The 14,278-nt window shown below is 40.4% G+C and overlaps 2 protein-coding genes across 2 annotated transcripts; one reads left to right on the forward strand and one right to left on the reverse strand.

Moving 5' to 3' along the window:
- The first annotated feature begins 4,185 nt into the window (after nt 1-4,185).
- LOC148338069 (uncharacterized protein C3orf85-like) lies at nt 4,186-6,013 on the forward strand. Its single transcript, XM_088292728.1, has 5 exons — nt 4,186-4,259; nt 4,371-4,406; nt 4,881-5,005; nt 5,372-5,457; nt 5,832-6,013. Exons 2-5 carry the CDS (start codon nt 4,373-4,375, stop codon nt 5,908-5,910), a joined length of 324 nt encoding a protein of 107 aa, XP_088148854.1. The 5' UTR covers nt 4,186-4,259; nt 4,371-4,372; the 3' UTR covers nt 5,911-6,013.
- Nucleotides 6,014-6,017: 4 nt separating this feature from the next.
- Nucleotides 6,018-13,838, reverse strand: LOC148338070 (neuronal acetylcholine receptor subunit non-alpha-2-like). The gene is made up of 6 exons (XM_088292727.1): nt 13,593-13,838; nt 12,673-12,824; nt 10,786-10,830; nt 10,358-10,467; nt 8,581-9,487; nt 6,018-7,167 (listed from the first exon to the last, which is right to left on the reverse strand). Exons 1-6 carry the CDS (start codon nt 13,660-13,662, stop codon nt 6,994-6,996), a joined length of 1,458 nt encoding a protein of 485 aa, XP_088148853.1. The 5' UTR covers nt 13,663-13,838; the 3' UTR covers nt 6,018-6,993.
- Nucleotides 13,839-14,278: the final 440 nt, after the last annotated feature.

A 14,278-nucleotide genomic window follows, 5' to 3' on the forward strand; every position in this document is an offset into this window, starting at 1 on the left:
CTTTTTTGACGGTCAGTCCCCCGCCCTCCGGCTACTATCTCAATACGGTTCCGGCCTCAACCCTCCGACTTTATTCATAAAAATTGTCGTCCCCCGAACTCATTCAGCCTGAACTGGCTGCCAGCAAATTGCAGGGCACATGTAGACGAGCAAGCATCCGCGCTCCAACTCACACCGAGGGGAAGTTTAGAGTGTTTGATCAACCTATCATGCAATTCTTTGCAATGTGGGAGAAAACCGGAGTACCCGGAGAAAACCCACGCAGGTACGGGGGGAATATGCAAACTCCACACAGGTAGGCGGGTGCCGGAATTGAAACCACAACCTCTGCACTGTCAGGCCATCGTGCAAACCACCATGCCGCTCATGTGTCTAACATGTCACACGTTTACACTTCCAAAATTTCCATTTGCAATGTTTGTTGTTTTTGTCATTATTCTAGGCCAGTGTGGCCCCAGCAGTTGAACTCTATAGATAATTCCCAGCAGAAATAGAATCCAAGAGGAAATGAGGTGGAAAAACTCTAAATGTTTTTACTGACTGACTCACTCTACAACGCAACCAAATAAAACAAAATGCTCCGGTCACTGCTGCTGCTGTCGGAGAAAATACCCCCCCTGTGAAGACATTATAAGGGGTCTTCAAGGATTTGGCTAATAAACGCTGCACTGAGAGGTCATCGATGTCATCTTCATTGTATGACGATCTTGTGTTGGACGGAAGAGTTAAGGTTAGCTTATTATTGGCTGCATTTGTACAATTGAACAAATTTGTACATTTGTTCTTGCTTTGCCGAAACGCTTGATAATCAAGTTCGCAAGTTGCGATGTTCTCTTCCTTTTTCACTTGACAGTTGAATGGCACACTCGGGCAGTAGTGGAGCTGATGAGCTGATTAACTGATTAGAAGGAAGGAGGGTTGGCAAACAGGGTCAAACATACAACTTGGTTTTACAATGACAAGATACATACCCGAAATCTTGACAAACTAATAAATCTATGTCATTGATCTAATCTAAACTGTGTTGTCTAAAAATGCCAGTTAGGTTTACTCGATGAAAGAATTTCATTCCCAACTTCCACTGTCATTGCAGCACTAACACCAACACACAGGACTCACAACTGAAAGTTTTAATGAATATACATTTCTTCCATGCATTAAAATCAGCAATGCAATGAGGGTAAAACCAAAGTGATCATGTAATACATTCAAATGTTTCCCAGATTTGTATTGAAGAGCGTGTTACTTGTCTCGATGAATCTGCCCTTCCAAAGTGTAAAAGCAGTTTGGTTCCACTAAATCTATTCACCCGCTCCCACGCCCCTTATTCTTGTGCCTTAAGGGTTGCACACACAAGTGTGCATTTGGAAGAAAATCTTCGTGAAATGTTTCCCAGTTTAAGCTCCAACAGTTGAGAAATGTTAACGAAGCCACCAAGACAGTCAAATAAGCAACATGATTAAAAAGTCTTGAAAAATATTCACGCATGCATGCCAATAGACGACAGAAAGACCGTTGCACCTGCGTAATGGTGTGTTACTTTTACAATTGAACTAAGATCTGCCTGTGGTTGAACGCCAGAAGAGAGAGAGTAAAGAGTTAAGTGTAGAAAATGGTGCAAAGAGCAGACAGAAATGTTAATTCTCTTATCTTTAATACATGAGCAGTGTTCCACTAATGGACTTAAATGTTGTGGCATTTCCGTTTCACTCTTTAATCATGGCTCTGTATCTCCTCTGTGTGCAATTTTCTTTTTTAGTTCCCTCTTTTGTTGTCTTCTTTTCTAATCTGTGGTCACAGCAGAGACCATGGTGGAGAATTGGAACTGTTTGGATCCAAAATCATGCAATGGAATCCCGTCACAGCAAAGTGGATCAACCGATGGTGATCTTTGTCTTTGTTGTATTCAAGGCCATCTATCCTTTCACTTTCAAACCAGTGGTTGTCAATAAAAAATGTTGAAACAAAGAGTGCGTAAACATTTAATGCATGTAGGGAATGCCTCCCACACTTTGACAATCTCTGTTCTTTACACTTTTTCCTCATTATAGGATGGTGGTTTCCTGGGATGGTCACTTTGCCTTATTTAGCTGATACGTCCGCCGCCTGGGCACCCTTCCGTCATCATCCCTGTGTCCTTATTCATAAAATAATCGTACTGCGTCCCCGTGTCCTCTTAAAGCGCTTCCATCCTTGTATTTCACCCTCCACCCATCAGCAAAAGAAGAAAAAGTTTCCTTGCATGATGACAGGCTAACGGCAGAGGTTTGATAACATTATTTAAAGTTCATTATCTTGCAAATTTCCTATTTACATCCAATTACCCAAATTTCCAGACTACAAAACGCATCTGATTAAAAGCCCCAATTGATAAATTTAGCCATAAAAATATTGATTTCTGCATACATTTGCCAATTCGGACAAATAGACGCAGGTCTTCACATTATTAAATGCGGTATTATCTATATAATAAACATCGGGAGACACTTTTAAGCCCCCAAACAAGGCCAAATAAAGCAATGGTTACAGAGCGTACCAGAACCTTTCACAGAATCTTGTTGTCACACGAAGCAAATTCACAGATGAACTCGAACTCGGACCATAGAGATGGCTGTATTTATTGCACTTCATCCCGTTGCTCAAATTAAATGCAATTTATATTGCTTATTTTGGCTCTTAATTGCTTCTTATCACTTCTGTGCTTTTTCCCACTTGCACTCTTTCTCTCTCTCTCTCTGGCTCTGAGATGAACTCGGCATTACAAGATTTCATTCTGCTACAAGTGCAAATTGCTACGAGTGCAAATATTTTCTCAAAATGGGCAGGACGGAATGAAATGCCCATCTCTGGTGAAGTATCCTGAGCCTGAACTGGTCTCTGGCCGTTCATTCACATATACAGTATATACAAATAAGCAGAGTTGCTGGAGCCTTTCCCAGCTGACTTAGGGTGAAAGGCGGACGACACCCTGAACTCATCACGCCAGACGCTTGGCACACACAGACACCGTCACTGAGTGGGAACCCCTCCACATACAAGTCAGGTGAGTGTCCCACCACTGCACCATCAGCAAAACCTACTAAGTTAAGTTAAAGTGATCCAAAACCTCTTCTTCTACCAGCCATATAATCCCTTTTTCAAGTAAAATAAGTGCCAGGCAGTGGACCTACAGGATACTTCCCTGGTTACAGCAGCATAATCTAATCTAAACTCAATAAGTACTGTAGCTCAAAAGGGTAATCAAAGTATTAGAAACAGATTACAGTATGTCGCAGTGCATTTCAACGGTAGTGGTTCATTGGTTAAAGGGCCGCTGGAGCTCGTCATGAACGTAGTCAGAACCCCACCCAGTGGAGGAAATGTGATTGTACTGACACACACCAACAAACACACACAGGCCCGTGCACACAGAGAGAGAGAGAGAGAGAGAGAGAGACAACCACGTCCTATAAAACTAATTCTGATTGTGAATCAGTTAAGATTAGTGGCAGGGCAAGTATGGATTGATTTTTTTACATGTTTACATAACTGTTAGTCGAATGGCTGATTAGACTGTTCGTTTAAATGTTTCTGGTTGGGGGGGATAGTTCCTGTTTGATTAAATCAGAGGATGATGACGACGGACCAAACCATAAGAGAAAACAATGGTAGTCAGAGAGAACATAGTCAAGATAATACTGGGGCATGACTGACAAATGTATTAAAAAGACACTCGGAGAAGTATTCTTGAAAAAAACACTGTGCACACTGCTTTTCCTGCATGGTTGTAGTTTCTTATGAAATCTTAAATCATTCTTAAACTTCGGGTTTCATACATTTTATGTAATTTAAATTGTATCATCAAGAAAGCTTGCTCATTAAATAGTTTAAATGTAATTTTTACTGTGTTTGTGTAGATTTGTATTATTTTTCTTTTTTCTTGTAAAGTAAAACGCTCGTTTTCCTAATAAATCTGAAAGCTTATTAAGACACTGATGACTATTTTGTGCAGTTTTTGTTTTTATCATAAATCTCAGAGCCTAACTTGTTCCCCAAGTGAAACAGGAGTGCGTGTGTGTGCGTGTGCGTGTGCGTGTGGGTGGGCGTGTGCGTGTGAGTGGGAGGGGTGTGTGTGTGTGTTTTGGTCGGTTACCTTCTGAGTCTTGTTTGTTTGACTTAACTCATTCCTCTCTGGTTCTTGGTGAAAGAAACTCTTGTTCTCTTCCACATTCATTTGTGAGATTCTCAGGTTGGAGCAAAGATCAGCACTCACTCTGCAGGTAAATTATACTTTCTTCTCTGGATAAATAATGCACTGTATTTTATTTTCCACAATTAAGATTCCTTAATATTGAAACTATGCACCTAAAATAATTATTTTTCATTCATAGACATGAAGATTGTAATACTGCTTGCTCTTATAACAGGTAAGTACAATAATTAACATAATAATCATCATAGTATCTTCATATTGTCACCCAAACGTGTACCCTTGCACTGACAAGCCATATTGAAAAATAACTGAACTTTACTTGTCATTCTCAGAAATAAAATAAATAAAATAATTACAAAATTATGTCATTACAAACTTAGACACATTAGCAAAAAGCTCTTGGTTTGGATTGGAAAGTTAAAATATGGAGAGAAAAGAAAAAATAATTATACTAAACTATATACACACACACACACACACCCCCACCCCCCCACACCCCCCCCACACACACACACACATATGTATGTATACAACGATAGATAGATTGATAGATAGTAATTTAACACCCAAGAGTATATTTTTTGTTTTCCCTCCACACCATTTAATTCCTCACCCTCCAGCCCAGAGAGTCTTTGTAGAGGACGTGTTGCACTGTTGCACCAACCTTCTGGCATCATTTTGTTTTTAGGGGTTCTGGCAGCCCCGTTCATGAAAGAAGAGGAAGCAAATCATTTCATCCGGCAGAAAAGACAGTCGGGCTACTGGGACCCCCACAGTGCTCAGAACCAGTGGGGTTACACCATTCAGGAGCAGGTGACGCGGTCGCCTGTAGTTTGGGGAATCCAGCACAAATGTGAAAAACTCACCTGTTCCTCAGAATTAAAGTGTTGCTTCGGCTCCCTCTTATGGCATCTTGGGGCCAAGGAACTATGTTGAATTGACTTGAGGAGCTTCATCTAGAGCTTTACCACAGTCAAGGAACAATGCTGAATTCAGTTGACAAATTTCATGTAAAGCTTTGTCCCCTTCATAACGCTTTTTTTTAGGGGAACGTGAAGTACTTGAGAATTTTCGCTATTCACTTGAGGCTTGACTGTACGGTCTCATCATTGGCAAAAAAAAAAAAAAAAAGACCCTGTAGTTTGCATGAATTTCTATAACACTGATTTTGTCCCTCAGGCTAACGAGTACTGGACAGCGCTTCGAACAGACGCCCAGTTCTACATGGATATGGGCAACCTGATGTTTGACCGGTCTGTAGCAGAGTAAGTAAACTGTATTATAGCTTATGTGCTGCCCACTGGCCATTTTATACTTTTTTTGGGGGTGAGACATCCTGTCTACAGTGCTTTGGTAAAAGCGTAGTGTGCCCGTCATTGTTCCTGCCGACTCTCGCTATCCTTTTTCTTTCGCAAAGTCAGTTGGGACCAAAATAGGAAGTGTGACTGGTGCACACTATTTAGATTTTTTAACATATAAAAACAACACTGAATGTCTGAGTTGTACTTGTATTTGATTTTTTTTTTATTGATATTTTATTTATTTATATGACATGCGACTGAGCTGACAAAATTTGCATCTCCAATGATTTCCTTATAATGGTAATATCAAAAATAACATTTTTGCATTGATGTTGCAGTGAGAACAACAGGCTGTACATGGAGATGTTGCGCAATGCTAGAGCTCACATGGACAGCCAGACGGGAGGACACAAATAGAAAACAACAAGACAAATGATATGAGGGGTTGACATGACAAACATGGTTATACTTTGTCTAATACCAGGGGAATGTTTCATTTTTGTGCTATAAATCTGCTCTGATGCAAATGAGAGTTAAGAGTGGCAATTCAACCTATTTTGTTTCTGGTAATAATTTAGCTACACTGTCTATCCAATAATCACAGGAAAACGAATCATATGAGCCACAGAAGATAAACATGTAACATCATTTGTTGCTGGGTGACACTCACTTCGGTATTTGATTCCAAAGCAGAAAAACTGTTTGGATTTGTTGTGGAACATGCTGACTCATCTTATAATGTCCTTATTGTGTAGAAGTAGAATCATGCAAATTTAGAATGTTGCAGCTGCAATAAATATTAGTAACATGAATAACAATAGATTTCCAAGTCATATTCTTTTTATTATTGTTTTTATTATGGTCTACAGAAATAGTGGTGGTCATGTACTGCATACATACCAGGAATCAAAAGAATATATTTTTAAGGCTTTTAGGAAAGCTGTACTGCCGTTTCATCTTTTAGTGACCACTAGGGGGTACTGACACATACTGACAATGTTGCATCTGGTACACCTTTATGCAAACAACTTCCATACATGCATCATTTTGCAATTTGCAAGTAAGTCACCCTCAAAACTTTACTATAATCCGTGATAGCTGCTATGTGAAAATACTGAAAATAACAATTTCAAGCAGAGAGAGCAGTGAATATGTGTCTATACTGTGCTTATTTTGACCTAAGTTCTTGCTGCATATATTGGAGAAAAAAATATCCAATGAAAATATCCTCCAAGGGGATCTAAATTGTTTACTACTTGATTCCTTAGAGTTATATGATACTGACATCTCAATGCTCATTAAAAAAAATTCAAGTAAAAAGGTGTATATATGTAAACACAAAAACAAACCAACTGAAATCTGTCTAAGGGAACGCATTGAAGAGGCGGGAGTTACAGGCAGACAGAGCTGTGTGGAAGACCAGTGTGTGCTAAATCAGTTATTACCCTTTAATAAAACAATTGTTACTGATTTATAGACAGAAATATCAAGTGGTCTGTGCTAAAGCGGTGAGCTTGAAGTTGGATCCTCACTTGCAATTGGTGGTGGGATTTTGAGGAACATATACACAGCTGGAGTGAAGATAAGGATTGTGCCAAGTATGGAGACAGTCAGGAATGCCCACAGGAAGATCCTGTCTAGCACCTGGGCCACAAATTTCCAGTCTTGAACCACCTGGGAGAATAAACGGAACGTGAGTAAAACAAAGCCAGGGTGCGATTACGATATAACAGCATATTAAAACAAAATTGTTTATATACAGATAACAACATTTTTAAAACGATCCCTATTCACGCAGACCTGGGGGAAAAAAAATCCAAATCAAAATGTCATAATAGGCCTGTTAACTTTTTTGTGGAGATAAAATATTAAGTGGATGTGCACCAACTGCTTGGATAAGATTCAGAAAGTTTTTTGTTTACCTTCTGGATAAATGTGTCTAAAATTTACAGGCGTATTATGCTCTTGTTATACTCCCCTGATTTCGGTAAATGCACACTTATCTAAAAAAATATAAAACTTGTTACCGTTGCTCGACCGCTATTAGTGACAGAGAGGGATTATGTCCAGCCACCAAAAGCGAAAATCTGGGGGTATTTGGGATCCCAAAATAGAATCAGCAACTAGGTAAATACATGTGGGGATACTGCATTACTCATTGAGCTGTAGAAATGCATCAACAACGCTGTGGTCCGCCAGGGATTCCCAACCATGGTGCTGCCAGAAATGATCCAATTTCATTTGTCTGAAACTCATTACTTGTCCATTACTAAAACAGTATATCTTTATCTACGCCAGTGGCACATAGTAACGGGCAGAAACATTAAATGCTCTACATCATCAATCATTTGATGGCAAGGAAGGTACAATAAACTTTTGTATCCACCGATTTCCATTCATTCAAAAAAAAAACATGTCCAAGCTTCTTGAGCGTATATCAGCTTTGTATTCAACTAAACTAGCCCAGATTTCACACGGAGTAACAGAATTTCTGAGCAAATTGAGATGATCTCATCATTATTTCAGGATTCATACTTTATGTGGCATATTTGTTTGGTGGTGTGCCGTGAGATTTTTCTCACGTACGTACAGTGGGAGCCTTGGCTCAATAAAGATTGGGAAATACTGGTCTAGGATATCTTAACGTCCGATTACACACATTTCTCTGTTCTTTTACACAAGAACTAATCTGGGCCTTTTTTACCTGAACAAAAGCTAATGAACCTTCTGACATTTAGTTGAACAACATTAAATTGTTCTGATTTTCTGCGCAAGTCGCTGGCATAGGTAGATGAACAACTATAGAAGTGTAATTAATTAATAGCTTTTCTATACTCATGTCATGTCTTTATTTATCGTAGTTGCTTATTACTGTAATGCTAGTGTAGCTCATACTGCCGGAGACAAATTCCTTGTGTGTTTTACATACTTGGCCAATAAATCTGATTCTGATTCGATGTTGCAAGAGAAAACTAGAAAACTCCAGGGAATCAGCTGAGGGAGGGCCACTGTCATTTCATGTTCTCATAGGAGTGGTTTACTTTTCAACACAAACCCTTCTGACGGATAGATATGAGGTCATCTTACCTCTCTTATGAAGTGTTCCTTGCGGATGTGTCTGCTGATGTAGCGCACCGAGTGGATGGCCTTCTCCAGCATGGTGGCCCAGGCCTCGTCCTCCTTTCCATCGGAAGCGGTCTGTCCTCCGCTCGCCCTCTGGCCTCCTCGCCGACCTCCAGATCGCGGCTTCACCTCGGGACTTTCAGGAGCCAGCTCCGGGTAGTGGTACCGGTCAATGTGCCCGCGCATGCACAGCACCCTGGGTAGCTTCTGAAGAAAGAGGTTGCGAACCCACGGCGACATGGGGTGGTAGGTGGCCGACGAGCGGTGGTGCACGTTGATGACGAACACGGTGACGATGATAGAGAGCGTGACAAAGATCATGATGAAGAGTAAATATTCGCCGATGAGCGGGATGACTTTGGAAGACGAGGGTATGATCTCCTCGATGACGAGGAGGAAGACAGTGAGCGACACGAGGACAGAGGTGGAGAGCGACAGCTTCTCGCCTTCGTCAGACGGAAGGTAGAAGACCAGCACCGTCAGAAAAGACAAACCCAGACACGGGATGATGAGGAAGAGCGTGTAGAATAATGGCAACCTCTTCAGGATGAAGGAGTATGTGAGGAAGGGGTAGGAATAAAGGCCGTCCTTCCTGTTTCCCTTTGCGCCCGTGGCGTTGAGGATCTCCCACTCGCCGTTATCGAAAAAATCCTTCCGGTCCACGTGGTTGTCAATCAAAACAAGGTCGACCATGTTGCCGTCGTAGGTCCAAGAGCCGAACTTCATGGTGCAGTTCTGGCGGTCAAAGGGGAAAAAGGTGACATCCATGGTGCAGGCCGACTTGTAGCTGGCTGGCGGTGTCCAAGTGATGACGCCGTTGTACTTGACGATTGCTTTGGTCATCAGGGAGCCCTCAAACCGCCCGTCAGCGCTGAAGAAAAATCAAAGGCTCGGAATGTCTAATTGTTTGTTTTTTTGCGCTTGTGTAAATCATAAAAAAAAAACATTTTAAAAAAGGAAATAAAAAACACACTAACAAGGGGAGGTCAATGTATTATATGTTGTAGTCCATAAAGTTTTGGCCCACAAGCCATGTCTGCTGGCACACTGGCACCACTTTTCAACATTTTATTGTTATTTTTGAAATTATATTTTTGTTACTCAATGATTAGCAACTATTATCACTAGTCACGGTTAAAGCAGAGGTTCGACTTCTCAAACTTTTCTTACACCAGGTAACCATCTCAAAATATATTTTGGTCTCTAAGTCTCTAAGTACAATATCACCATAACAACTAACATTAAAATGATCGGCTAGCGGGTCCAAGTTTTCATCAAGATTGAACCTGAAGTTATATTCTTAAAAGGTATTTCTAATATGATTGTAAGCCAGTTTAACATTCTGCACATTTTAATATCAACTCTATCCTTAAATATAGGAAATAGAAAAACTGCACTTAAATAATGATTCAGTTGAAATTAAGTAGCAAAAATCTTGCCTTGATATTTGAAGACAAACGCAATTTTAATGCGGATACATTGCACATAAATGTTAAATACAGCTGAACTACATCTGACAAACAATATTAATTTAAATACAAAAAGTTGAAACCACGGTACCATGATGCAGTTTAAACATTTGATTTTGGGATTACTTAGCAGCATACCAGTACAGCAAACCACACTTTCACACTCATGACATTAAGAACTAGGTAACCCTTCATTTTTTTTTTTTATTTCTACATGCTTTATTTGCCATCTTTCATCCTCGTGGAAAAAATGAGAAAATGTTGGATCTTACTTTTCATACAGGACAATGTCCGGAAGCCAAATGTTTTCCGATGGCACTCGAATGGAAGTAATGCCTCCATATTTGTCTGGATTCCAACGCAGCTTGTAATCAATCCACTGCTGCTCAACAGAAAAATAATACACACCACTTAACGCCACTTTTTATTTATTATTTATTACTGTAAGCATGAAAATGAAGGCTCGGTTGAAATTACCGGTAGTTACTTATGGTGGCATCTCGCAGAATTTTGTCATAGATAAACTTTGATTGTTGTGTCTTTTTGCGGTTTATGTAATCCATTTCTATGCCACATATCCTCATTCGGGTTGAGCTATTCAACGTTTATCACATGCACGGTGAAACGTCCACTTTGTACATTATACACGTTTTCAACATCAATAAACAGTTACAATACGAGAAGTTTGACTCCTGCTTACCTGCCAAAGCCAAACATTAGTCGTCATTAGCTGGTTCTTCTCATCCTAAACATGCCAAAACAAATAAAAGAGTGTCATAAAAAATGTATTGTGTGTTTATGAAGAGATAATGCTGCTTGTATACTTTAAAACTAACCAATAGAAAAGGCCGTAATTAATTTAGATGAATTTGTATGACGAGAATATTCATCCAGTATAGGCCAATTGACAAAGTCATGGTGCATATAATTGTCATTTAAACAATTATACCAATCATTCACCTCATTTGCTTGATTTGCATAACTGTATTAGCTCCGATATTGGAACTGAAAAACAATCTGCCTTTGCAAAGATTACACTATGCTCTGTTTATTTTGACACAGTTAAGAGTTGTACTGATTAAATAACAATATCAGATAGATTACTGTGTTTGAGCTACATCACACTGAAAGCTGGAGATTTTTTTTTTTTAGGGACAGAATTTTGACACATTTGTGGAACTAAATCTCAATAGATAGTGAAGATTCACCCGATGAAATGGATGTCAAGTGTGCGGACACATGTTGAGACATCTTGAAGGTTATACTATGACATCACACATTGAACAGATTTTTTTTCCCACACAGCAACAGAAGACCATAAAAACCTGAAGAACTACATAATAGAATGAAGAAGCACAAGAACCAGAACACTAAACATTTACACTGAGATGCAGATGTGACTTAAAAGCTGTAGACGTCTGCAGGTAAAGGAGTTTTTTCCAATGAGCCCTGGCCTCAGCTGTCACCCTCACTTAGATGCTGTGGCCGTCACACTGAGCAGAGGTGAAGCATGATCTAATAGTGAGCTTTGCAGCAGCCAATTAGTTAGACTCAGGGGGACAGCGCAGAACACACTGTCGCCACACTCGCACTCTCTTTAGTCCAAAATTCAAAAGGACCACCTGACTGAAACTGTTTTTTTTTTTCTCTCAGCCAGTAAGAGGCTTTGTATTCAGCACATGTGGCAGGTGGAAGCTAAAATGGTTGGGATGAATATTTCACGCTGGGGAGCGTGGCTCATCCATTAGCATCCTCCATTTTCCTCCCTTTGAACAATCCAAAGCATTTCATCCTATCAGCGGCAGCCCCTGAAATATTTAAAGCGCACTCCAGTCAGAAATGGGATGCTTGTGGATATATGAAGGAAGTGTTCTGGATCTACTTTCAGGAATCCAGGAACTGAGATAGTTCCAAACTTAGCTTCATTTAAGATTAAATAAATAAAAGTAGCACATGTTGTTGTTGCTGTTACTGTTCCAGAACATTTGGACATATTTGGTGGTGGACAAGAGGACAAGCCTGTGAACAAAATCATTACATTTGAAGTTAGGATTGCAAAGCGTTTTTGAGTTTGTAACAGGTAACCTTGTCAGTAAAACTCCCCTGGAGTCATAAAATTTGGTAATTTCCAATATTTTAGGGGAAAATATACAGCTGAACAAGACTTAGAAGTTCAAATCTTGATCAGCAATCAAGTCAGCATAAGCAACAAGATGTGTTGAGAAGCTTCTCTTAGTACTTTGCCGCCATCTTATGGCATCTATAGGCATCTTCTCATGGCAGGGATATTCCCTGTAAACAGATGAAACAGCGTAGATGGTAAACAAGAACATACAGTGCCAGTACAAAAGTGACTGTATTAGTTTGAGTGGATCTTACACTCTACCCTCCTCCTGCCACAAAATTCAGACTTTCCATCAATGAAAACACTCATTATGATGCAGTGACTTTTTTAAAGCAGCTCTTGGATTTCATTACATTGTGCAAGTGGAACTAATGAAGTTTAATTGGCATGAAAATTTACATGAGCAGACGTGAAGTGTGAGTTATATAACAGAATTAAAAGCTGTGGTGTGTTCCCTCTCACCACATCAACCAGTTGGGAGATCTTGAGTCCGAAGCGGACTCTGATGGTGTCGTTGGCGTGCTGAATGGGCCTCACCCAACGCTGGTAGCCTTGGAAAAGATTCTTCAGCAGGGCATCCTCCATTTCCGCCAAGGATACAAACTCATTTGATGCTAGAACGAAAAGAACACAGTGACAGTGAAACATAACAACCAACAACCGTGCATCAAATCAAATATTAAATACCATGAATTGCCTCTTGGTTTGATTGTGAGTGTATATGGTTGTTTGTCTTTGTGTGCCCTGCGATTGGCTGGCAACCAGTCCAGTGTGTACCCAGCCTACTGCCCAAAGACAGGAGAAGCGGAAAAGATAATGGAGGGATGGAATTGCAAACACCCCCCTTTGTCATTACAACATCGATCTGCTGCAATTTACTGAGGTTAAGTCACATAGGCAAAAAGGTTTGTAATTGCGAATAGACGTCACAGATGGCAGTAAGACTCTAACTGTAGCTAAGAGAAACACCTCAAGTCACTTTAGCATACCAATAAGTAATATACAATATGACAATTGGCACTTGACTAGAAGTAGCCTATATGTAGTGCTCCTTCGAGTGAAGCGCTCGATGTCATGATATGCACAAATGGATATTTCCACGCTACTGTTAGTGTTCAAATGTCAGCTTCGTTTGTGTCACAGTTGTCCTACTAGCCAAACTTCCATAGTGCAAAAATGTCATACAGTAGTGGAAATCATTAGTGGCGAAAAAAACGTTACTATTAATATGTTTGTTTTACTAGTGCGGCCGGTCGGTCGGACTGGTGAGGACAAAGAGCGGCTCTGTCCTCGTACATGGACCTTGAGCTGAATATCAAGGATATCGAATACATGCTCGAACGACTTTCCGTATGCACGCGTGCATTTGCATCAGTTCTTACCACTGATGGTGGCGAGGGTGATCGGGCAAGATGCAGCCGAGAGCACGAAGAGGAGCACCAACTTCATCATGTACTGGGCAGCTCCTGCAGCCTCTTTTCGCTAAAGTCTGACTGTTCTGGGACACGCCGAGATTCCCATCAAGTCGAAGCGGGCAAGCTGCGGTCCCAAACCGGGCAGGGGAGGCGGCGTGCAGACGCTGGCTCCGGGCTGGAGCGTCACAGGGTGACAGAGGAGGTGGAATGGAGGAAGAGGATGAGGGGTGGAGTCACAAGGATGGATGGAGAATAATTTTGGGGATTTTTTTCACAACAAACACGAATACAACACAACATGGCCATATTTTAGCGTTATAGCTGACATATAACCCATTATTATTATTTTGGAATCACCTTTGACATGAGCTATTTATTTTTAGAGAGTGGGCTCAAAAATCGGATACTACTAACTTATGTTTTTTTTTTACAAAATGGACTCTCGCTCATGTGCAGACCTTGCATAGTTTTCAGTTTGAAAAATACCATTTTAATTGATTGGGATGTTATGTAGCAGCACCTCAAGCCCAATAAAAAAGACTCGCGTGCAACTCCTGTAGGTACTGGTGACTGATGCTTCATTTTAGGATGGACTTCCAAGGATGTCCACTAGAGAGCGCTAATTAAAAAAAAATAAAATATAAAATGACTCA

This window comes from Idiotropiscis lumnitzeri, chromosome 4 (genome assembly GCF_059441095.1).
Source record: "Idiotropiscis lumnitzeri isolate Australia: NSW breed Sydney's pygmy pipehorse chromosome 4, RoL_Ilum_1.0, whole genome shotgun sequence".
Lineage (NCBI taxonomy): Eukaryota > Metazoa > Chordata > Actinopteri > Syngnathiformes > Syngnathidae > Idiotropiscis > Idiotropiscis lumnitzeri.

Coding starts and splice junctions, on each gene's coding strand:
- LOC148338070 (XM_088292727.1), bottom strand. CDS start 13,662: ATGATGAAGTTGGTGCTCCTCTTCGTGCTCTCGGCTGCATCTTGCCCG. Junction 10,468..10,785: donor CTAATGTTTGGCTTTGGCAG/GTAAGCAGGAGT, acceptor TCTGTTGAGCAG/CAGTGGATTGATTACAAGCT. Junction 7,168..8,580: donor AGGAACACTTCATAAGAGAG/GTAAGATGACCT, acceptor TTATTCTCCCAG/GTGGTTCAAGACTGGAAATT.
- LOC148338069 (XM_088292728.1), top strand. CDS start 4,373: ATGAAGATTGTAATACTGCTTGCTCTTATAACAG. Junction 4,407..4,880: donor ACTGCTTGCTCTTATAACAG/GTAAGTACAATA, acceptor TTTTGTTTTTAG/GGGTTCTGGCAGCCCCGTTC. Junction 5,006..5,371: donor GTTACACCATTCAGGAGCAG/GTGACGCGGTCG, acceptor TTTGTCCCTCAG/GCTAACGAGTACTGGACAGC.